The sequence below is a fragment of the Hoplias malabaricus genome, chromosome 2, assembly GCF_029633855.1.
Source record: "Hoplias malabaricus isolate fHopMal1 chromosome 2, fHopMal1.hap1, whole genome shotgun sequence".
NCBI lineage: Eukaryota > Metazoa > Chordata > Actinopteri > Characiformes > Erythrinidae > Hoplias > Hoplias malabaricus.
Window position 1 is genome coordinate 58,864,561 of NC_089801.1, and position 24,832 is coordinate 58,889,392.

General features: G+C 39.5%; 2 protein-coding genes across 4 annotated transcripts; one reads left to right on the forward strand and one right to left on the reverse strand.

Annotated features, from left to right (window-relative positions):
• Positions 1 to 6,041: 6,041 nt before the first annotated feature.
• Positions 6,042 to 24,701, forward strand: LOC136677340 (zinc finger protein 420-like). The gene is made up of 6 exons (XM_066654867.1): positions 6,042 to 6,307; positions 6,980 to 7,343; positions 7,808 to 8,532; positions 16,443 to 16,628; positions 20,679 to 21,105; positions 21,593 to 24,701. The coding sequence occupies exons 1-6, from the start codon at positions 6,146 to 6,148 to the stop codon at positions 23,101 to 23,103; spliced, it is 3,375 nt and encodes a 1,124-aa protein (XP_066510964.1). The 5' UTR covers positions 6,042 to 6,145; the 3' UTR covers positions 23,104 to 24,701.
• Positions 11,265 to 17,000, reverse strand: LOC136686618 (zinc finger protein 391-like). Of its 3 annotated transcripts, none has more exons than XM_066660512.1 (3): positions 16,862 to 17,000; positions 14,028 to 14,500; positions 11,265 to 13,549 (listed from the first exon to the last, which is right to left on the reverse strand). In XM_066660512.1, exons 2-3 carry the CDS (start codon positions 14,464 to 14,466, stop codon positions 12,837 to 12,839), a joined length of 1,152 nt encoding a protein of 383 aa, XP_066516609.1. In that variant the 5' UTR covers positions 14,467 to 14,500; positions 16,862 to 17,000; the 3' UTR covers positions 11,265 to 12,836. The 3 variants fall into 3 exon arrangements, with proteins under 3 accessions (XP_066516609.1, XP_066516610.1, XP_066516611.1); XM_066660513.1 differs by lacking the exon at positions 16,862 to 17,000 and adding an exon at positions 16,074 to 16,180; XM_066660514.1 differs by lacking the exon at positions 16,862 to 17,000 and adding an exon at positions 15,170 to 15,268.
• Positions 24,702 to 24,832: the final 131 nt, after the last annotated feature.

Below are 24,832 nucleotides of genomic sequence, written 5' to 3' on the forward strand. Positions count from 1 at the left end.
TCAAAATTGCATATGAAGAGTCATCTGTATTTTGAACTGGTGTTGATTTGCTGTTATAAATGTTATAATATTTCCACTTTTTTAGACCACCAAAGTGCTTTATATTCTTAGAAACAGTCAACTCAACTGCAACATCATCATCTGGACAATCCAACAGCATCCTTTTCACACATCAGCTATTAGAAAGAGGGGAAATGAGAGGGAGTGACCATTTATTTTAAAATGGGGGGTATTAAGAAGATTTAGCAGGGCATGGGTAACTGACTCAGTTGAAGGACATACCCAAAGATCTTTGATAACCTCAGAAAGCCAGGACCTCCATTATATCTCATTCAGAGGAGGTATATGTTTTTGAGAGGCTGTTTGACCTGAATCAACTCCCACCAGAAGAAAAGAAACTACAAACACAATACAAGTGTGTTCCTCAGAAAGTGTGTTTGTTTCACTGTGAACTTACAGCTTTAAAGAAAAGTGAAAACAAATGTGACAATTTCTGTCCAGAACACATTTAAATTTTTATATTTATATAGTGTGTATCTGTTAAGGTGGGATGATAATGATTGGGTGATGATGATGATTCCATACTGAGTAAAACTTCAGTCTATTGTGTCTCAGGTGGTTTCCACTGAACTTTTCTCAATGTTTGACAATAAAGGGCTGGGGCCAGCTGCACAAAACACCTTCAGTTAAGATTTTTCTTAAAATCCAAGTTAATTTTTTTTTTATAAAATAAAATCAGTTGCACAAAATTTTCCTTAAAATGTTCATTTATGTATTTAAGGTTTTTTTAAACCTTCTTTGTCTTATACCTTAAGGAATACCTTAAAGTTTATTTGACAATCAATCCATGATTTGTTTAATCGTCTTGAGTTGGATCACACTATTTCCTGCAGCTGTGTTCATCCTGTTGCGATGCAGTTAATGAGTGCTCTCCAATTTTGTGTTATAGGACCCTCCCAGTCAGTAAAAGGCAAGATATCTCATGTCACTAAGTCAACAGTGTGCCACGTCAATCATTAATGCATTACCTTACGTAACACCCTGAAGTAAATCCCTCAGCTTCAGGAGAAATTAAGCCTTAAGTGTAATACTTAAGGGAAAAACTTAAGGTGTTTTGTGCGAAATTTCACTAAATTTAATACAAGATTCTTTCATTTTAATATGGAGTGAAAAATGATTCCTCATATCAGTACTAAAAAGAAAAGATATTTTAAAGTGGCAGATAATGTGGGCTCAAAACCACAGAGATCAAGAATGAAAAAGCATTTAATTTTGAAACTGACAGACCAAAGTCAACTGTTGGAAATACTCAACATCAGGAAATCCCACCTGTTTCTGAGTGATGCTGGTGGACAGCCGCAAACAGTGCAGTGATTACACAACATTTTTAAGACTGACATGGGTGGTGCCAAATGTTTCATCATTGGTTCTTCAGATTCTGAAGTGCTTTTTTCAGTCTGATGAATGAGATGAAGAGGCAGTAACTGTGGGGCTGAGTGTAGACCGCAACAATGCACCTCAGCGCTTTAGAGAAGCTCTCAGAGACAGAGATGAAGGTGCACCAGAGAGCGGTGGAAAACAACTAGACCATAATCACAACTGCAAACTACCACTGCAACCTCCACAACCACTGCCTTCTCTCTGTGCTAGTAAACATGGCCATCTGTCAGCTGATGTGACAGACCTGTAAGTTTGTGTTCTCCTGCAAGACATGAAGCCCATCAGTGGCATTAAGTTCACAGCAATTAAAAAAAGAAGTGGTGGAAATAGCAATGAATAAATTATGTGACAAATTAAGATTAAAATAAATAAAGTGTATTTGTTATTGTTCTTGTTGTCAGTTGCTGCAGAAGATCTGGATTCCAGACATTAGAAACATTCATACAGGTACTCTAAATGTGAAAAACACCTCGCTGCATGGCACATACATGTTCACATCGTAGAAAAATCAACCAGCCTGTGGTGGATAGCTGAAGAGATGGAGTAGAGGAAGAACAAGAGTCTTGCTGTCGCTGATGGACTAAAGGTGAAGCAGCAGAGGATGCCATCTAACATCTCCAGTGTTTCTCCATTTAACCTGAGTGTCATCCAGGACACGCTACAGAGAAATGAATCAGAAACCAGAGATGTTAAGAAGGGAACTACAGACATATTAAAGAGAGACTCTCAGATACAGCTTGAGTTCCTTTGTGTGTGAAAGTGAAACTGGTACCTGAGCGTGAGCGGTTTGTTTGGTGGCACATGCATATTTGCTGAAATTCAGGAAGTGGAGTAAACCATCTTTGGTTTCTCTGGGTTCTAAATTCCAAGACTTCACACAAACCAGGTGAGTTAGACATGAAAGACTGCTGAGTAATCTACACAAAGCAATTGGCAGAAGTGCTGTTACTCTGGTAAATGTAAAACTACAGGGAGTTTCAGTCCAAATGTCTGAGCTCTTTAATCATCTTGAGGCCTGAGAGAGTGAGCATTTGTCAGTGGATCTTCTCACAGCTTCTAGGACCATTCTGCGCCCCTCTTTCTGGATTAATCTGCTGTGAAATAAAGATCTGACCAAAGCTGACTCTCTCTTTAAGAGGCCATACATTGGTAGTTGTTTTCTGGGGAGTGTTTGAAGCACCTCTACTCACTTCTGCTCTTTAAGCCTTGCCAACAGGGTATTTTTAATAACTCAGATTTTCTATGTATTTTTGGCTTTCATCCACATCTAAACATGTTTTCAGTCTCTTAAAAAACCCTCCAGGGAGAAGATATTATTTAGAAACTCAGTGAGAAATTCACGTGTCATATTTAATATTTATTTCAGATGAGTAGTCAGAAGATACTGTGTACACTCAATGACTTCACAGACCAGACTTCACAGATAAGGACTTTAAGGTATTTAAATGGTATTTGAAACAAGTTGTCAAAGATGTCAAAGGGATCTGTAAGAGCCAGCTGTAAGATGCAGACAGATTGGATACTGTGGATGCGATGGTGGAAAAATATGGCAACCATGAAGCTATGGAGATCACAATAGCTATTCTGAGGAAGATAGACCAGAACCAATTGGCAGAGAGAAACTGTCTCTGATGTGGTGCCCTCAGGCGAATGTCTTCAGGGCTGTTAGTTTGGGAGAGAAATGTAACAAGTCCTTCTGCAGTTGTAAATGTTTAAGTCGATTTGATTACAGTCCACTGCAGCTCTAGACTTTTCCTTTAGATTCTCAGTTAAATAAAAGAAAATGTATTTAATGAAAGTGTAGTTATAAACTTTTCCTAATGTTCTGGAAAAGAGAACAGGTTTAACCCTTTATGTTTGACAACTGGACTTTTACTGCCTTCAGTGGCACTTGCCTCTCCAGGTCTATACTATACCTTAGACTGGCAGGAAAAATAGGGCATGGAGATTGAAGGAAGAGCTTCCTCCTCCCTCAACATCCATGGTTAAGGTACTCTTGAGCACGGTTCCTAACCCCCAACTTCTGCCAGGTGCTGGGATGGCTGCCTGCTGCTCTGGGTGTGGGTGACCATATTGTCACAAACGCTGAAAGGAATCACCCGACCGATTAGTGGAAATATGGAGTTAATCACAGTGCAATTAGTTTACAATGATTAAACTAAAACAACCCTAGCTCCTGTTATTCTTAAAACGGTCACTGGGCACCTTCCCACCTCACAAACTGCCTCTGATCTTTTATTCTCCTCTCATTTCTTAGCTAAAGATCAAACTGAACATGTTGATGGCGCTGTCTCCACTCCAGCACAGGCTCAAGCTCAGGCTCCTGGACCTTCTGGAGTGAAACAGAACATCTCGGCTGTTAAAAACAGCAATGTTAGAGCCCCTGTCATTACCGGTGCCACATTCAATGCTCCTGTGACTTTTAATTAGTAGAGAATTAAACACTTGGGTGGGTTCCTAGAACCAATGAATTTGAAGAATATTTTAACTAGCGCTGAGGTTTAATCTACAGTCTGGGACCTAGAGCATTCATCAGGAAAACTATGAAATCTGGTAATTTACTATTATGTACTTTGCACTGTATGGTCCATTTTATAGTTTTAATCAAATTTCACCCTCTTACATCTGACTGTTTCTGTATTTGTTTTTGTAGCAGTGATGCCAACTGTTCTCAAGATTCTAGCCATTTTTTTAACTAGTACAATCCAGACCTCCATTAATTAATGTCAGAACTCTACAGAAATAGATGTTTTTTTTTCCCTCAAACAATTGAAAATCACCATAAAGAATGCCAAAATTAGTATTAATTATAAGAATAATTGGTGTGCCTGCAGCCTTTTACAATGATACAGTCTGCACTCGCATGTTACTTGTAAAGTACATAGTGGAGTATTTTTGAGAACATGTGAAAGTTAACTTATTAATGTGCAAAGCTAGTTGGCGAATTTGCAGGCTTAATGATGTGCACTATGTGTGATACAATCGGGTAATGTTAGTTTTCATGGCATCAACACAAAGAAAAATATAAATGTGCATGTTTAAAAACATTGTGCACAAAGGCTCAGAGCAAAAACATACGAAACGGTAGACTCAGGCAGGTTAGAGAGCAAGGAAAGTCTGCTTATAAGTAGGTGACACATTTTGAAACTTTAATTTCTTATTATTCTGCTCTTACCAAACACAGTTTTGGTTGTTCATCATCCCTTTTATAAAAATATATAAAAAGTGAAGTAATCATTTAGAGTATGCCTTTAAATAAATATGCAATATACTACAGCTGTTAGGTGCTGGAAAAGCATGAAAATGGACCTTGAAAGTGCTTGAATTTGGCCTTAGAAAAACTGTATGAACCCTGCACCTGGATGATACAGCGGTAGCTGATCCTCACCAGCAAATTCAGCACACCAGCTACTGGACTGAGAGAAGACTAGAGGAAGTGACCAAGCCAGTGTTCTTGAATTTGGTGACAATAAGGAGCCAGGAGTCACCACAGTGGTCAGTTTAAGTGTCTAATCTATTACTCAGACGTCTTACATAAGTTGCAATTTTGACGTCTAAAAACTGATTCACTTTACTGAGGTCAGACACTGATGTTGATAATGTCCTGGATCAATGACACCACTCCAGTTTGTCCCAAAGTTACTCTTTCACAGCCCAGCACAGGGAGCTTTACACCTCTTTACACTCCTCTGGCTCATGGGCAGGAACATTTTTTAAAAAAAAACTCGATTTGAAGCTCTTCCTCCTCTCTCTATTTGAACCTCCAGCGAAGCCACCTCTCTCCTGAGCTCTCTATTCCCTGTGTCCATCACGGAGAGGTCAGTGCCCACAGGACCTCCTATTTCTGAGCTCCATGGGCATCTTTACACATCAACAACACCAAATACTGGAGATTATCCACCAAGAAAAAAAAAAAAAACATGAGCAGAAAGAACTGAAAATAATAATAATAATAATAATAATAATAATAATAATAATAATAATAAATTACACAATGCTATCACGTTTTGTTACCTTGTGTTTTTTTGTCATAGCTGTCATTGCCTAGCAACCAGCTATCCAAATCCTAGCTACCACCTGGGAATCGCTATTTTCTGCATCTCCAGGGTGTACATTTCATAGTGGTTTGGGGATAAAGCCTGTGAAAAAAAAGTCCTATCTAATAAAGAATCTTGAAGAAGAGAGAAGAGGAGTGAGAAACACAGACAGAAGAGAAGTGAAGAAGAATAGAGAACAGGGGAGGTAAATAAACAACAGAACAGAAGATAAAGATGAACTGGAGAGAAAACATGAGACAGTAGAGATTAAGTGATGAGAGTGAGAGAGAGAGAGAGAGACAGAGAGAGACTCTAACAAAGAGAGCTTGAATGTTATATATATTTTTAAACCCTTTGTACCGAAGTTTGAGTTTGAGAAAACTACACTATTGACTCATTTGAATCACTGAACCGAATCACGGATTCGAGCCTCCATGTGTATGAGCTGTTTTAGAGATTTATTTTTGCGGAGGCTGCAGCGCCCTCTGTCGGTGTGTGCGACCCTGTGCGTGTGAGAGTTAACTGCAGATGGCAGTAACACTCGGTCTGGGGCTCAGACTCAGACTCATGTAAACAGCCAGAAGAAGGAGTTCAGTTCTTCACGGTTGTGGGACTTCAATCCGTGTGTTAAGCAGGGTGCGCGCAGATGTCCTGCTGTGTATTATGAGATGTTAGGACCCTGGGGCTTGGTCAGAATGGCTTTATATGACCAGCGGGGCGAAGAGAAGACAGGGACAGTGGACAGCAATGAAGACACTGAAGAGCTTCTGCATCCAAACAGGACAAACATAAAGACTGAAGAAGAAGAAGAGGAGGAGGAGGATCTCCAGGTCTACACTTTCCTTCCTTCCTTCCTTCTTTTGTTTTCTCGTCCCTATTTTATTTACATATCCTCAGAGTGGGTGTTGTAGCAAAGTGGATATCAATAATGCTCTCTGTGTGGCAGGTTGGGGTTTGGGTCCTTAACAGGGCAAGTACAACACTCAGAGTCCCTGGGCAAGACACCTAACACTGCATCCGGCTACATCAGTAACAGGCTCAAACTTTAATTCCCTCGAGATGAGAACATCTGCCCAATGCCTTAAACACACATGTCACTCAGGCAACGATTAAGCCTAGTCTTAGGCTTTCCTCCAGTTTCAAGACAGAAAATCTCTGGGCATCATTTATTCACTCAGGATACACTTTCTACATAAAAACCATGATGCACACGCACAAACACAGGCTATCAAGACTAAACACCACACACACACACACATGCACTAACAGGATTAAAACTTACCACACACACACATACATAACCAGACTAAAAAGACTAAACACAACACACACTCTAAGGCAAAACACCACCTTATGCACTTGTGAACAAGGATGAACACCGTATTTACGTTCTAGACTTTTCCACCTTTATGTAGTTACCTGTGATGATTTTTCAGATTGTGATTAGTATTTTAATGTAAATAAATATTCTTTTATTTTGTTTTGTTTTTATATCATTACAGGCACCCAAAAATAACCGACTGTTGGTGGTTATTAAAGCAGAACCTGAAGAATTGAAGGTATCTTTAAACAGCGATGAAGATCAGCTCGTCCCCAGTGAAACTAAATGCTTTTCCAGTTTAGTGGTAATTAAGACAGAACCAGATCTCCAGACAATAAAGTCTGAGAATGAAAACCGGTCCGTACCTCAGCAAGAAGAACCTTCCCTCCCTCCCCTCTGGAAAACTGAACCCGACACTGTGGACACTCCTCAGCCACTTTACAGCACTGCTGATCAAAGGACTGAGATCAGGATTTGGTCAGTACAGCATGTGGACTGTAAACAAAAGCCAGTATCAATGAAAGACCATGAGCATTTCAGTACAAGTGAGTTATCTCTTTTAACCATGTGATTACAATTGCTCAGGCCTTTATGATTAATGAAAGGGTTCATTTAAAGGGGACGTCTATGATTGTGGGGAAACACACTTCTCTCTGCTTTGTTTACGTTCAGACACTTAGCGTCTTTTATGGTGGAACATGTCTGAAGTGTAACTTGTCTTTTAGTTTTTATTCACTGTATGATTTACCACAGAAACTTGTTTGCAACTCGAGTTGTTTAGTTTTGTAACACTGTTGCTAGTTATGGATCCCCTGTGATGGACCGTTCTAGACCTGTAGAGTTTGTGTTCTTGCCTTGCACACAATGATTCTGCGTAGCCTCCAGACACACTGCTACATGAAAGTCCATAATTTGTTAAACAAACTAAAATGAGTGTCAGGGTGACATTAAAACACCATGTGATCCAAAATGTGTTGTATCAGTGACGGTTATTTCCTTGATGTTCCAGATGAGGCTGGTCCTCCATCCTCAGCAAAAGGGAAGAACAAGAAACTTCCAGATAAAAAGACCCAGAAAACAGGAAAACATGGGAAATGTGTCAGTCACAAAAAATGTGGTAAAGAAGACAAACGAATAAAGTCGTACTCCTGCTCAGAATGTGGATATGTCTTCTCTAAAGCTTCCATCCTGTACAACCACATGTATATCCACACCGGAAAGAAGATCTACCAGTGCTCTCAGTGCGAGAAATCCTTCACAGAGAGGAGATCCTTCAAAACCCACCAGCGAATTCATACCGGAGAAGAGCCTTACAAGTGCACCCAGTGCGGCAAGACCTTCTCGCGGATGGACGCCCTTCAAACCCATCAGAGGATTCATACCGGAGAGAAGCCTTACCACTGCTCCCACTGCGGGAAGAGCTTCAACCGCCTGGACGTCTATCAGATTCACTGCAGAATTCATACCGGAGAGAAGCCGTACCAGTGCTCCCAGTGCGGCAAGGCTTTCATGCGTCTGGATGTCTATCAGAACCACCAGAGGATTCACACCGGAGAGAAGCCCTACCTGTGCTCCACCTGTGGTCGCCGGTTCTTGAACTTGTCGAACCTCAGAAACCATGAGAGGATACACACGAATGAAAGACCCTATCGATGCTCTCTGTGTGAAAAGTCATTCATTCAGTCGGGAGCTCTGAGCAAACATCTGAGAGCACACACCAGAAAAAGACTTAAATGAGAAGCAAGTTTTTTCTACTGATGAACAGTAGGAGATATTAATGAAAGTTGATATGTATTTCTGGGCAGAGTGATGGTGCTGCAGGGTCTCAGGGTCCTGGGTTTGAACTTCCTCTCAGGTTACTATTTGTGAGGAGTGTTTCCTCCGGGTGCTCAGGATTCCCTCCTACACTCCTAATGCTGTGTTGGAGTGGTGTTGTAAACTGGTAAATACCATTTTTTTCACAAATAAATTGCTCCTGAATGTCTGACAACGTTGTATTTACCGCAGGTCAACTCGGATTTGAGATGTGCCGTTTATCGCAACCCTTTACCTTGTCCCCTGGAGAAAAAGGCAAATATGTTTGTGAATCAGCTCAATGTGTATGTAAGCAAATGTTAAAATCAGATTTGTTATTATTCAGCAAAGAGTTTGGTTGTTATTTAATGACGAATCACATTGGTGGGAAGTTGCGAACAGTGAGCGGGTCTTCAGCCAAGCAACCAGACGGAGTGAAGGCCTTATTTACTAGTTAACCTGGTCTACACATCCTTACCATGAGCACCCGGAAGCAGCCAAACACAGACAGGCTGAGTTAAACAGCCCATATGTGTCAGTGTGAGTGTGTGATGCCCTGTGATGGGCTGTGGCCCTGTCCAGTGTATGCTCTGCCTTGAGCCCAGTGATTTTCTGTTGCCACCTGAACCTCTGCAAGCCTGATCAAGATGAAGCACTTGCTGAATATGAATAAATTAATTACATATATTTTTATATATTTTCATTCACATGACAAAGAATCTGATTGTTTGTCATCCCTGAGTGAACCATTGTATGGATCCCCCACAGGAGAAGGCCTGGGTGTAGTACAGAATCTCTGACACATCCAGGCCACTGAGAGTCAGAATAATCACTTCATAATGTGAGGGTCAGAGGAGAAAATATCACTGATTGCTACTCTAAAACAAAAAACACATTTTGGACAAAAATTTTAATTCTGTGGCCATCTGCTTTATTTTAAAGCTGACAGTTCCCAAAAATGTTTGTACAGATAAAATGTAATACTTGAGCTTTCAGCTTTAATTCACTGTGTGCCATTATTGGGCAGAAATAAATAATGTACATTCACAATCAATATCAGCCATAAATATTAAGGCAAGTCCTTGTTTTTTTACACTCACTGTGTATTTACCTGAACTCCTATGCAGTGCTACAGTTAGAGAGTACATCTGTTCCTCTGCTTATAATCAGCCCCTTTTCCCCCTGTCCTTCAGTGACAGCAGAGCAGTTAACATTTGGGGATGTATTTGGGGTAGAGATTATGCACATTGTGTGGCACTTTGTCTTTTTTTTTTTTATTTGTCTTATATTTTCTGGAAAACGCTGAGCTCTTGAAAAACTTTGCAGTAACCACTTTGAGAGCCTCCTATAGAAACACAGCCAACAATTACATTTTCATGAAAATGGTTTTCCTTAATATGGTTTCTAGACAGGGATTAAGCCTAGTCCTAGACTATGTCCCATTTTCATATCACTGTTTGTTGTACTGTATGATGTATTGTCTAATTACATTATTTTTATCTTAACATATATAGTATATATTTTTGTTTTATTCATATATTGCCATTTTATGGTTAAAATATTAATGTCCAACCAAAACTGTCCCTAATTAGGGATCTGCTGAGTGCAGCCTTAACTATAATAAGTGCATAGTGGCAGACAATGGACTGTTGTTCCAGTTTGGTTAAACGTTCAGAAATGCTTTTGACCCATTTTTAAAGGGCTTTATTGGGGAAATGTACAGTCAGGGCATATGCTATGTGAGTTTAACATATTGGAAATTTACAGGACCAGAAAGAATTCTGGTTTCGATCCCCTCCTCAGATCAGGGGACAAGTGTGAGTGACTGGCTGAGTAGGTGTAACTTGGTATGGAACTGTCCACAGGAGTGTGTGAGAGTGTGTGATGCTGTGATGGACTGTTCGTACAGACTTGTGCCCAATGTAGGCTCCGGACTTACTGTGACCCATATCAAGATTGAGCTGGTTACAGAAAATGAATTAATGATTTTTGTCGTTTTTTTAATGTGTAGGATTTTGGTCTCTGTAGATGTGTTATTTTCAAATTTCACGTTTACAATTTCCGAAACTCACTAAATTAAAAATTCTATTTTTTAAATTTCACTTCACTACATCAGCAAATGGGTATATTTGAATGGGGGTGTCCAAATATTGCCAACACATTAATGTGGAAATTTCCACACATTTATGTATTAATATTTATAACACATATGCTGATAGACTGGGGCAGCCAATCCAACTATGTATTAACTTGTATTAATGAAATGGTTTCACTTTGGAGACATCTTATGACTGAGTACTTTGTATACTGTTTTATTACAGTTATTATTAAAGATTTCTTGTCATTTTGCTATTTTTAGCCCACTTTTCAAAATGGCTGTCCTTTTTATCCTTCTAATATACACACAGCCATCTGTATCTTTGTCTTTTAACAGACCAGCAATAAACAGGTATCAAAAGAGATATGGAGTGTTATGGCATTCACTGACCTTTATTATATATAAACATAACTGTACTGATTTCACTTTACAACTGTCAGTCATTATAGAGAACAGTAGCTTTAAAAGGTAAAAACATGAGGCAACAGTGATGTAAATATGATGCAAAAAGAAGCCAAGATCAAGAACCAGATCTTTATTTAAAACATTATTTTTACAAAAGTATAATGCATTGTGAAAGCAAGTATATTAAAATGTCTCCAGGATTTTATGTACAAAAAAAGGGCATAAGACATGTCAGTTAATTTCCTTATGAAACACAGTGCTTTACAAAGCATGAAAATATTGTATTGTTATCATACTGAATTAATAACATTTTAAATATTAAAGATCAAACAAATCTGCAGGTTAAGCGTCTCTGCAGTTATAGCTAAGGACGCTCATAGCTAGTTTTTCCCTGATCACTTACAGCACCTCTCTTCATCTCTAGAAATAAACAGACAGATTCTTTTATTCTTTTAAGGTATGAAATGGTATGACAATATTGTACTGACACCTTGTGGCCTGGGTGTTTCAGACATTCTGTACCTACAGCGGTGTGAAAAAGTGCCCCCTTCATGAGTTATTTTTTTGCAGGTTTGTCACTCTTAAATGTTTCAGATTATCAAACAAATTTAAATCTTAGTCAAAGACAACACAAGTAAACACACAAAAAAAAAACAAAGTTGGCCAGCCACTACTGGGAAGGTTCACAACTGTGCCACGTTTTCACCCTTTGTGGATAATGGCCTTCACTGTGGCTTTCTAACTTTTTCCAGACTGATAGATCTCAATTTTTTTAATCTTGGCATGATGTCTAGCTTTTGAGGATCTTTGGGTCTACTTGGCTTTGTCAGGCTGGTTCTGGAGCACCTGGAGCAGGTGTGGCAGTAATCAGGCGTTAACTGCATGTGTTATGTGTTAACTGCAGGGGCAAACACTTTTTTACACAGGGCTATGTAGGTTTTTTTCTTCTTTATAATAAAAACCTTTATTTAAATGTGCATTTTGTGTTTATTTGTGTAGTCTTTGACTAATATTTAAATTTGTTTGATGATCAGAAACATTTAAGAGTGACAAACATGCAAAAAATAAGAAATCATGAAGGGGGCATACACTTTTTCACACCACTATTTTGAAACCCAACTCATGAGATGCTCTTTATAGAAGCAAATTTAACAACAATAAATAATCATTTAATAAATAGTTAATATTTTAACATTTTCAGAGTTGAAATGACTGATTGCGACTTGAAGACATAAAAATAAATTAATTACAATAAAACAGATAAAACATGATCTTAGTGCAGTTTTGAATAATAGATATCTCATCAAACAGGTGTATAACACGATAAGATAATTAACAATGGATTAACCATCCATCCATCCATCCATTATCTGTAACCGCTTATCCAATTTAGGGTCGCGGGGGGTCCAGAGCCTACCTGGAATCATCGGGCGCAAGGCGGGAATACACCCTGGAGGGGACGCCAGTCCTTCACAGGGCAACACACACACACACACACTCACGCCTACGGACACTTTCGAGTCGCCAATCCACCTGCAACGTGTGTTTTTGGACTGTGGGAGGAAACCGGAGCACCCGGAGGAAACCCACGCGGACACAGGGAGAACACACCAACTCCTTACAGACAGTCACCCGGAGCGGGAATCGAACCCACAACCTCCAGGCCCCTGGAGCTGTGTGACTGACAAATTAAATCTTTATTATATGTCATTAGTGTATGGAAGAGGGAAGCATTCAGAGCCTAATAATGGTGTTTCCTCAGATGCCACAGAAGCGTGGATGACGCACTGTACCTCTTCCCACAGAGGGAACAATGGTAAGGTTTTTCTCCAGTGTGAATCCTCCGGTGGCCTGTAAGGTGTGCTAACTGGCTGAAAGACTTATTACACTCAGAGCAGCTGTAAGGCCTTTCTTTCGTGTGGGTCCTCTGGTGATTTCTGAGATTCGAGAGATTCCCAAACTGCTTTCCACAGGCCGGACACTCGTAGGGCCTCTCCCCAGTGTGTGTTCTCTGATGAACCTGAAACCCACACAACCTGGTGAACGTCTTACTGCAGTGGGAGCACTGATATGGCTTCTCTCCAGTATGTGTCCTCTCGTGGTTCTGAAGGATGTGTGAACGCGTGAAGGTCTTTGGACAGTGGGAGCACTTGTACGGTCTCTCTCCGGTATGAGTTTTCTGATGGTTCTTCAGGTTATCTATGCGCCTGAAGGCCTTGCCGCATTCCAAGCACTGATATGGCCTTTCTCCGGTATGAATCCTCTGATGGATCTTGAACGAACTCGACTGGATGAAAGTCTTATTGCACAGAGAACACTGGTAAGGCCTCTCTCCAGTGTGTATCTTCATGTGTCTGTAAAAACATGATGATTTAGGGAAGGTTTTTCCACACTCTGAACAGGAATATGGCATCAGACCTTTGGGTCCTTCTCCAGACGGATGGCTGCACTCACCTTGAATGGGAAATGTTAGGAAATACAATCATTAAAAACACTGCTTTTGTTTGTTCTATATTAGTGTTATTATCAAAGTTTAAAGCAGCACTGTGTAAGTTTTGGGGATTCAGAGACCGCTGTGGTGAACATATGTAACTGTATGCGACATTTTGCAGGTGACTCTCATGATTACAGTCAAAACCTGACGCACAATGTGTCTTCAGAGGTCCAAGTAAAAGATTTACAGTTGCGATAAGATCTACATCAGTATTACATGTTTTTTTAAGGTAAATGACCTATTTCTATAATAATTTTGTGTTTGAGACCCTCACTGATTCTCACATACACAGCCCATCATCCAGACCTTTATGACGTCTTCTTTAATGTAAAGGTACACTAAATGTTCTGAAAAACTCCCACCAAATCCCACCTCACACCTCTGACTCCTGATTATACACAACCCACTTTTGGGAAATGTTACTAATTAAGTATTTACCTGAGGTATTAATATCCTTGTCATTATCCTCTCTTTCACTGTTTTCATCGCTCTGAGGAGAATAAAGTGTTCCCACAGAGTTTAGATCTGTTTTATAGACAGTTTGCAGGCTGGACACTTCCTTCAGATCATGAAGGAAGTGGTGGTGACCACTGGAACTCTGTTCCTGTTCATCTGGCTCCATTTTAATAGAGACCAGTGAACTGAGAACATCCTCTTTGAGTGGGTGTTTGTACTGCCAGGTCTCTTTAGGGAATGACAGTGGTTCGTAGGTAAATGAGTAAATACTGGACACATCCTGCTGCAGAAAATGCTGGTCTTCATCATGGTTTGCAAAGGAAAGTATTTCATCTGGATGCTTTTCCTCTGTTTTAATATTAACTAAGAATGAGCTGTCCTCCTGGTCTCCATCATCATCTTGGTGTTGCACTTGTTCCATTTCCTTAAAGACAGGGCTTTAAGGGCTGAGCATCCTGTTACAAAACATGAAGAACCCACACTCATTAAAAATGAATAATCTTTGTGTTTATTCAAACAGCCGTTATACTGACATTTCTACCTTAAAACTACAGTTTCAAAATCATTGTGATGTTCCACTGAGCTGTGTTAAGGAGAATGGGGCCTCTGTCACAGCTACTCTGTGCTCAGCACTGCAAAAACTACATTATGTAGCTTTTGGAGGAGGTAGGATAACAGGGCATGAGTAAAATGAAACAGACAGATAAGAACCATGCACAGAGCCCATGCCCATCTTGAGACCAGCCAACCACTGTGGCCACACTGTAGTCTGCTGGCTTGGCAAAGTTCCTCACGCCTTTAAAATGAATTTAAAATGGATGTCAGTTACCCATCTTTGGGTTAGAAGCTCACCATGAGCCCAAACAATTATTTTAAGCCACTGTTTACAAAGAACAGCTCTTTTAAAACGAGATGTTTAATGTCTGAACACATTTCTACAGAATATTTTCTGAGGTTCATTGCTGAAAAATAAAGCAATATAAGAGTACAGAGTATTTTAAGGGTTTTAACAGAGTGAACTCCTCTTCTCATCCTCCAAACACACCAGATTTGGAGATACGAGACGAAACAACAGACAAAAACACGAGCATCACACATTAATGTCAATTCTGAATAGCAATTACCTCAAAAATCGATGATATCTTTATGAAAAACTAGTTTATAAACACAATATTTAGACGCAGCATTGTGTACAATTTCCAGTTTTCAGCTGTACACGACTCATATTCACTTTCATTTTTTTCTTGGGTGCACTCAGAATTACTCTTCAAACACTATATAGTGCATTACACGGGCCTGGAAATCTCGTCTAACAATGCACTAAAGCTTAGAGCAAGAGTCGTGAAGCTTATAACCTGAAATTTGTGCCTTCATTTTTGCAAATAACGCACCATTTAGGTGTAAAAATCCTTTTTTCCTAACCTACGTAGTGCGCTGAATAGGGAGCTCAGAGACGTTTGGAACTGACCCTCCAGCGCCTTCTGTTGTTACACAGTAACAAGCCTCCCACATCTGATTGGTTAAGTCACTTGTCAATCAAAGTACGTGGGTCAAACTGGCTTCTCATTGGCTGAGGTCGCTGCGGGCTGCTGCCTACACTGAAGGCCAGCCGTAAATGCCTACTCCCTACGTAGGGCGCTATAAAGAGCACAAAACAACACAGTTCATCACACAAACAGTGCACTGCATCTCAAATAGAAGGCAGTTTATAATCATATACAATAAAAACACGATTCACCTAGTGCCACGTAGGGCGTGAGCGATTTGAGATGAAGCCTTACAACCTTAGGAAAAAGTTTGTGCACTCTTGATCACGATCCCTACAGGACACCCACACTCCTGCACATTTTAGCATAGTGATTTATTCGCTAAATTACACTCACTGAGGGAAAATAAAACAAAAACACATGCGCAAAATATATATCACATTAAATATTTTACAATGAAAGAATTACTTAATTTATAAACCGTACCAATGTGATCATCTTAATTAGTGAGAACAACTTAATAAAATATCATATGCCATACCTATGTTTTATCCCGGTAGTTGTGTGTGTGTGTGTGTGTGTATCTTGTTTCCAATATGCAGCCGTCCTTCATCTATTATGCATTATCAGTGAGTGTGTGAGTGTAAAGTACTCTACTATTAAAAAAAAAACTGTGTAGAGTCGAGTTCGGAAGATTGAGAGTCGACTCTGTCCTCGTATGCGTTGAATCAGTTAATGAACTGAGTCATTTTAGAGATTCACTCCCATTCCAAAATCTCGCGTGTTTTCGACTTGAGAACCACGAGTATCCTGTAAACAAATCGGCGTGGTGTATTTGAGCCGTGTTTCCGGACTCTGAGATTTTCTAGGAGCAGGATTTCAGAGTCCGCATTTGAGGTTTTAAAATTATCCAGATCCAGTGCAACAGGTCCAGTTTCCCCCAATGCCCCGCAGTAAAAGGGTGAACACTGACCTCTCGATGAGAGACATCTCCAATCTGGAGGATGTACACAAACAGCTCACTGAGCTCAGGAGCAGAGTGAGGACTTTAGAGGAAAGAGTGCGGAGAAAAGAGGAGTGTGAGGGTCACACAGAGGTCAGTTTTGCCTGGTGTTTTTATTTTTGAAAAAAAAAAAATACAAAAGAATAAAAAAAAACCTATTTTGATTAAAAAATTCCTAAAAAAAAGTCCCCCATTGGTTATCGAACGAACCCCTAAGCACACGTCTCTCTTCATAATTACAGATGTAGCAGATATTTCCAAAATGAAATCCCCCCCATTGCCTGATTTTCATTACTTGCAAATCTGAATATGGCATTAGTACTAACCTTGCTGCCTCGAAATCTCCGTCCACATGACAGGATTGGTTCTTTAGGTTTGTGATGCCAGAAATCATGTCTGCTTGAGTCTGTTTCTGAGACTGCAGTTTGAAAGCAGGAATGCTCAATGACGCTAACACAACTACACCATAAACACCAGCACACACACATACACTAACATGAAACACACCTTATGTGCTCTCTCTCTCTCTCTCTCTCTCTCTCTCACTCTCTCTCTCTCTCTCTCTCTCTCGCCAACACTAAATACCCCACACACACAGATACATGCTAACAATATACACCACACACACACACACAGAAGCAAAGCTAATCACCACCAAATGCTAACAAGATTATACAACATTTACACACACGCTAACACGTCTAAACAGAGATAGAGGGTATTTTTCCTACATCAGATACTGATGGGTCTTAGCACAAAGCCCAGTGCAAATTCTCTATTTGTCTCTCTCTCATTGTCTCCACTCACTCTTGTCCTCTTGTTTTAAATATAATCATTTACTTTACCATTATATTGTATTGTAACTTTTGTGTAAATGCCATTTTAATACCATGTAACTGTTAATATCAAATGACATAATAGTTAATATTTGAGTTTTGAATTACAATGGTATGCCACACAAAAACACTTTGAAACGTAACTGTACACCTAATATATAGACTGTGCATTAGGGAGACTGAGGGACATTCCAAGGAAGTCTTGCAGCAGTGGGATGTCTGGGTGAAGACAGCAAGCCGTAATAATAATGAAACCATAGCCATGATCAAGATAAGAGCACTTAACTCTAAAGCAGTCATTATACATGAAATAATAATGGATCAGAAATTTGATGTTTTATGCCTTAGTAAAACTTGGGTCAGAAATTATGAATATTTAGCGCTAAAGCAAGCCACTCCTACAGGCTATAAATATGTACACAGCCCCAGACTGATGGGCAAAGGGGGTGGATTATGTATAATTTACAAAAATAAATTTAAATAAAATAAAAAATTTAATTATTAACCATAAACATGGTTACAACTTTACTTCCTTTGAAATAATGTACATTAACATAATTAACCCAGCCACAAATAAGAACACAATCTCCTTATTAAACATTTATAGACCACCAGGGCCCTATTCAGAATTTATAAAAAATTTGGTGAACTAGCTGCTAATTTAGCAGTGTCCTGTGATAAGTTAATAATTGTAGGAGACTTTAACATTCATTTTGAGAAAAGTGATGATCCCTTAAAAAAGGCATTCACATCAATCATAGATTCTGTTCACACAAAATGTATCAGGTCCTACTCATTATTGTAATCACACACTAGACTTGGTTTTGACCCTGGGCACGAACATAAAAAACCTAAATATTCTCCCTCAGTCTTCCACAGTCTCAGACCACTATCTAATTTCATATGAACTGAGTTTAGATATTAAAAAATGTACATGCACACATTACTATATAAAGCGCTCTCTAACCCCATCTACAGCCCCTAAATTTACTGAAAACATCACCGATTTATTGACCTCAGTCAGTAGACCAGCAGACCCACTGGAGCTGGACAGACTAACGGACTACTTAGATAACACACATCGATCAACTTTAGATAGTGTAGCACCACTTAAGCGTAAAAAGCTACGGCAGAAAAAACTCGCTTCCTGGTATAATGAAGAAACACTCACCGTAAGAAAATTAGAGCGGAAATGGCGATCGACTAAACTGGAAGTATTTCACTGTGCCTGGAAAGACAGCCTTATCGAATATAGAAGGGCGCTCGTCAATGCACGTTCAGCACATCTGTCCTCACTGACTGAAAATAATAAAGACAATCCTAGAGCACTCTTTAATATAATCTCTAAACTTACAAACAATCGGGCAGCTACTGATCCACAGATCCCAGCCATTCACACCAGCAATGCTTTTATGAACTTTTTTAACAATAAGATTGAGAATATTAGTCAAACTATAAATACCATATTACTAAATCCAGCCTGTCTGTCATCTGGTGTGGATGATATAGAACAAAACATAGAAGAAAGACTAGAGGATTCTGACCCACTACCACAGCTAGAATTGGAGAAAATCATCTACTCGTCAAATTGTACGACCTGCACACTTGATGCAATAACAACAAAACTATTTAAAGAAGTATTACCAGTCATAATCAATCCCCTTTTAACAATCATAAATTCGTCCCTTAGACTGGGTCACATACCCAAAGCATTTAAACTAGCAGTTATTAAACCCCTGATTAAGAAACCGAATCTTGATCCTAGTGTACTATCCAATTACAGACCTATCTCTAACCTTCCCTTCATATCTAAGATCTTAAGATTAAAAAACATGGTTGGAATAACAGGAACAGCCCTATCATGGTTTAAGTCTTACCTCACAGATCGCTATCAGTTTGTAAAAGTAAATAATGTTTCTTCTACTCATACAAAAATGAGATTTGGAGTTCCCCAAGGCTCCATTTTAGGACCTTTACTATTCATATTATACATGCTGCCACTGGGCAGAGTTATTAGCAGGCATGGCATTACCTTCCACAGTTACGCAGATGAAACACAGTTATACATATCAGCCAAACCAGGCGACAAACCTACACTAAAGAAAATGGAGGACTGTGTTAAAGAAGTGAAGCATTGGATGTCATACAATTTCCTTCTGCTAAACAGCGACAAAACCGAGGTTCTCCTTCTAGGTCCAAAACCTGCTATAAATAAGGTATCAGACTTAATACATAATTTTGACTTCCCTGTTCTCCCTAGCTCATCAGCTAAAAATCTGGGTGTTATAATTGACTCAGATCTATCGTTTGATCAGCATAGGTAACATTACAAAAACAGCTTTCCTACATATTCGAAACCTCGCTAAGTTAAGAAATTCCTTATCCCTCCCAGATGTGGAAAAATTAGTTCACGATTTTATTTCATCAAGATTAGATTATTGCAATGCACTTTTATCAGGATGTTCCAGCAGAAACTTGAGTAAACTCCAGTTAATTCAAAATGCTGCAGCCAGGGTCCTAGAAAATTTGATCATATCAGCCCAGTCTTATCGGCCCTTCACTGGCTTCCAGTTAAATTCCGTATTGATTACAAAATTCTTTTACTCACGTATAAATCCCTACACGGTCTTGCCCCTGAATACCTGCAAGACCTCATCACACACTATGAACCACCAAGATTCCCTTTACTGTTTTCTGAGAAAATGGTGGCCCACTGATGGAAGACTGTTTGCTGGATTCTCCTGCGGCCCAGACCAGACCAGCTGCTCACCTTATTATTATTATTATTATTATTATTATTATTATTATTATGTAGCATAATGACACTTCATTGGTGATCATTTAAAATTCAATCTATAGTTTGATCAGAGGAGGATGGGTCCCCTGTGTGAGTCTTGGTTCCTCCCAAGGTTTCTTCCTCCAGCCTCGAGGGAGTTTTTCCTTGCCACTGTCGCCTTCGGCTTGCTCGCATTGGGCTTTGATTTAAATGTTCTGTTCTGAAATTGTGAAGCTGCTTTGTGACAACGTCAGTTGTAAAAGGCGCTATACAAATACATTTGATTTGATTTGATTTGATCATGTTTTTAATTATGAGACATTCTAACCTTCAAACAAAATAAATAGTTTATATGTTTTTGCCCTCATAGTTGTTTTAATTACATGTTAAATGTGGTAATGGGGAAAATTGACTATATTTTTATTTTATTGTTTCTGGTTTTGTTAATCTGTTAATCTGATCTAATGAATTTGTGGAAGTTGAGAATTGATATAATAAATTGTATTGTGTGTTTTTTTGTATTATTTTCAGCTTGAATCTGAGCAAACACAAAGGCACAAAGACCAAGATGGAACACAGGATCTTCCACAGGATGTGGCCAGCCTCTCATCTGTTTTCAAAAATGAGCCAAGCTTAAGAGAGATAACCGGTAGCGGACAGAGAAGTGGAGACCTGTCCGTTCTGCAGGATTCAGGGGATGTTGCCAGTTTGGTTCCAGTTGGTCAAGATGGACAACCCACCACAGAGACCAGAGAAGGTGATGAAAACCAAATGCAGCAAATCTCTCAGGACCTGGAGGGAGGATCTCTGCAGTGTGAACAGGAGCCAGGCACGTTTCTGAAATTGTGCACTGTGTTCAGCGGTGGAGACCCACAGACCCTGATGCAGATGTGTATGTTGAATCTGGTGGACTGTGGCAAACTGCAAAACCCTGACAATGAAGAAGAACCTTCTACAGGTGAGTGCTTTTCCTATATTAGCACCAGACAGTGACAAAACCAAACCAACAGACAGTGACAAAACCAAACCATCTAATCCACTATAATCAACACTACAGTTTAGTTGGCAGCTTAAACAAAAACCCCATTCCACACCATTCCACTGTAAATGCTGACTTGGTGAGTGTGTGAAACGGTTTACAGCAGTGTGTATGACTGGGTGAGTTTGTGAGGACTTGTGACAGACTGGTGCCATGTCCAGGATGTGCTCATGCCTTGCCCCCTGTGGTTCCATATTAATTCTGGACCCACCACAAGTTTACAGAAGATAAATAAGTGAATAGATCAGATATATTTGTCACCGCAGAGTGTAAATTAAGTGTATTAAGTCTGTTTTATGTGTGAAATATAATGAAAAAAATCTCCTGCTATAGCCCTCCTCTCTCTATTTTATTACTGAATTATTTTTTGGTTCTGATTATTGATTCCAATCGTGTTATTACACAGGTGAAATTACAGGAGAGCCAAGCCAGTTTTCTTGCAATGGAAGAGAATATCCATCTGGAGAAACAGTTGTGAACAAAAAGAAGAGCAAAGAAATAAACCCTCAGAATCCCCCTTCCACTTCATGTCACAAAAACCCACCTAAGAAAAACAAGAGACTCAAAAAGTCTTTTTTCTGCTCGGAGTGTGGGACAGCTTCATCTTCATTAGCATCGCTCAAAGTTCACATGAGAATACACACAGGAGAGAGGCCTTATAGGTGCTCTTATTGTGACAAGACTTTCATCCAGGCGGGATACCTGAAAATCCACGAGCGAATTCATACCGGAGAGAAGCCTTACCGGTGCACTCAGTGTGATCAGGCTTTCCGGTGTTCAGGTAGCCTAACAGTACACCTGAGAACTCATACTCGAGTGAAACCGTACCAGTGTTCCAAGTGCAATAAGGCTTTTATCTGTTCTTCTGATCTTAACAACCATCAGAGAATTCATACCGGACTGAAGCCTTATCAGTGTCTCATTTGTGATAAACAGTTCTCCTGCTCATCAGGCCTCAGAGGCCATCAGGAGATACACAACAGACAGCTTTACCAGTGCTCCCAGTGTAGCAAGACCTTCACTATACTAGCTAGGCTTAAAAAACATCAGAGGAGTCATAACGGAGAGAAGCCTTACAAGTGCCTTCAGTGTGGAAAGACCTTCATCCACTCAGGAAGTCTTACCAACCATCGGAAGCTGCATGCCTCAGAGGGACCTTTCCAGTGCTCCCAATGTGATAAAATGTTCATGTCCCCAGTGTACCTTAGGAATCATCAGCGAATTCATACTGGAGAGAAGCCATTCCAGTGCACTGTGTGTAAGAAAAGGTTTGCTAGATCATCCATGCTGACAACACACAGTAGAACACATACTGGAGTGAAACCTTACAAGTGCTTGACCTGTGGCAAACACTTCTCCAGCTCAGCGTCACATATAAGCCACCAACATATTCATACCGGGTGGAAGCCTCACCAATGCCCCACATGTGGGATGAAATTTTCATACCCTTCTTTGCTCAGGAAGCACCAGAGGATCCATATGAATGAAAAGCCATTCCACTGTTCCCAATGTGGTAAGACCTTTGCTCAGCCATCTGGGCTCCGAGCTCATCAGAGAATACACACCGGAGAAAAGCCTTACCAGTGCTCCATCTGCAAGATGAAGTTTTCAAACTCTTCTATATTAGTAAGGCATCAAAGCATCCACACTGGAGAGAAACCCTATGAATGTTCCTCATGCGGAAGATGCTTCCCAAGGTTGTCCAATCTCAAAGTCCATCAGAGAATTCATACCAGGGAAAAGCCTTACCAGTGTTCTCAGTGTGGGAAGACCTTCTCTCACTCACAAAGTCTTACAGTCCACCAGAGAATTCACACTGGAGAAAAGCCGTACAGTTGCGATGAGTGTGGGAAGACCTTCACCCAGACCCACCACCTTCGAAGCCATCAGAAACAACATATTCCCAGGAAGACTTAAGTGTGTAGTGTGTACATGCAAAGATCTACCAGTCTTCTCTGCGATGTCAGGCACAGTGGATGTAGATTAGTTGAAGCAGTTGAGGTTTATAAACCTGGTGGAGGTGACAGGGCAGGTCAATGTTAAAATATATTGTTCGGGCCTGACTCTTGGCAACAGTTCAGACACACTTTGTTTGCAGTTTGCTGATTTGTTCTGCTATTTCATTTCTCCCCTGAAGTTCACTTATGATATTAGTTGGTTCAGGTAGCTTTTTGATATAAGTTGATTTTTCTGACATTACCAAAACCGTGAATTCACATGGACTGGGGAGCAAGTTACGAGTCCTTGGCTGTTTCAAATATGTGTAAACAGATAATTTGGTCCAAAACCAGCTTTGACTCAGACAGCATTTTTTTGAGATGTCCATAAATAAGTAGGACAAAACAAATATTTTCAAGGTTTTTAGAGCCCCTGTCCACTCAGCTATGAATCTACAAAAAGGTATTTTATTTTTCAAGAGGTGCCATGGAATAAGCTTTTCCTCATATTATATCCTATATGTGTTTATAGAGTAAAGTAGTTAAGGGTAGTGCTCCACAAATTGCCACTGTGACCTAAAGAACCCTATATCAGTAGCTATGTTAAGCGATATTGCTAAAAACATGATAAACATATCACTAAATCTGATTGGTTCTCTGATGTCATGTGGTCCAGATTTACTCCCCTCAGCTAAAATCCAAAATAATAAAAGTGCAGCAAATCTTTTTAAAAATCTGTCAAGGGAAAATGCCTAAATCCTTCTTTTGGTATTACCTTCAGAGCAAAATGATCACAAAACATATAGAGATTTTTTTAGAATATAATTACAATGAAATAAAATTAATTGACAGGGGCTTCAAATTCATTTTGAGGCTTGCGCTGGGTACAAATATTGATTAATTGATAAATATTGATTATTCCTGAATGATGCTTTTTTTTTTTTTTTTTGGACTGCAGTGGACAGCAGGATTATGAAGACGTCCTGACTTTTTTCATGATAATGAACAAAAACAGCCTTATTCTGGTACTTGTTTTCAGTAATTCGCTCATAAAATTTACATTGGAAATTGACAGGCATTCACCAAAACTTACATACATCAAATAAGAATGTTGTTATTCACAGGCCCAAAACTAGTGTCGTATCTTATTTCTGTTTATTTGGTGTCCTGAATGCATTTCTGATCAGGACCTGTTATGGGATACTGTGTGGTTTTGTTTACTGCTTAACTTATGTATTCCAATGTTAAATCTGTTTTAATAAAACTGATTCTGTCATAAAATTTGGGATTTGCTCTAATCTGTGGTCACCACTAGATGGCAGTCTTTTTAATTCTGATCAGTTTGGACATTAGGTTGTAGTTAGGGGGACTGAAAATTCATACCATAGGAAACAAACACTGAATTGTACTGGGTTATCGGCAGAGACGGAGGAAGAACTTCACTTCTGTTTTCAGAGAAAAACCAGGCAATGCCACATTGCACTGTTCTCAGATGGAGGATCTTCATTTTCGGCCTTTATCTAATAACAGGTTAGAAATTATTCTTATACTTTAACAAGGAAAACATGAAATTCAAAATGAATTTAAAACTCTTCAATACAGATGATCTTTAAAACCTTTCCCATTAAAACATAGTTGTCAGAATATTAAAAATCTGTTAAAACATTTTCATGAATAATGTTGCAAAAGATGTTTTCAGTGAATATGTT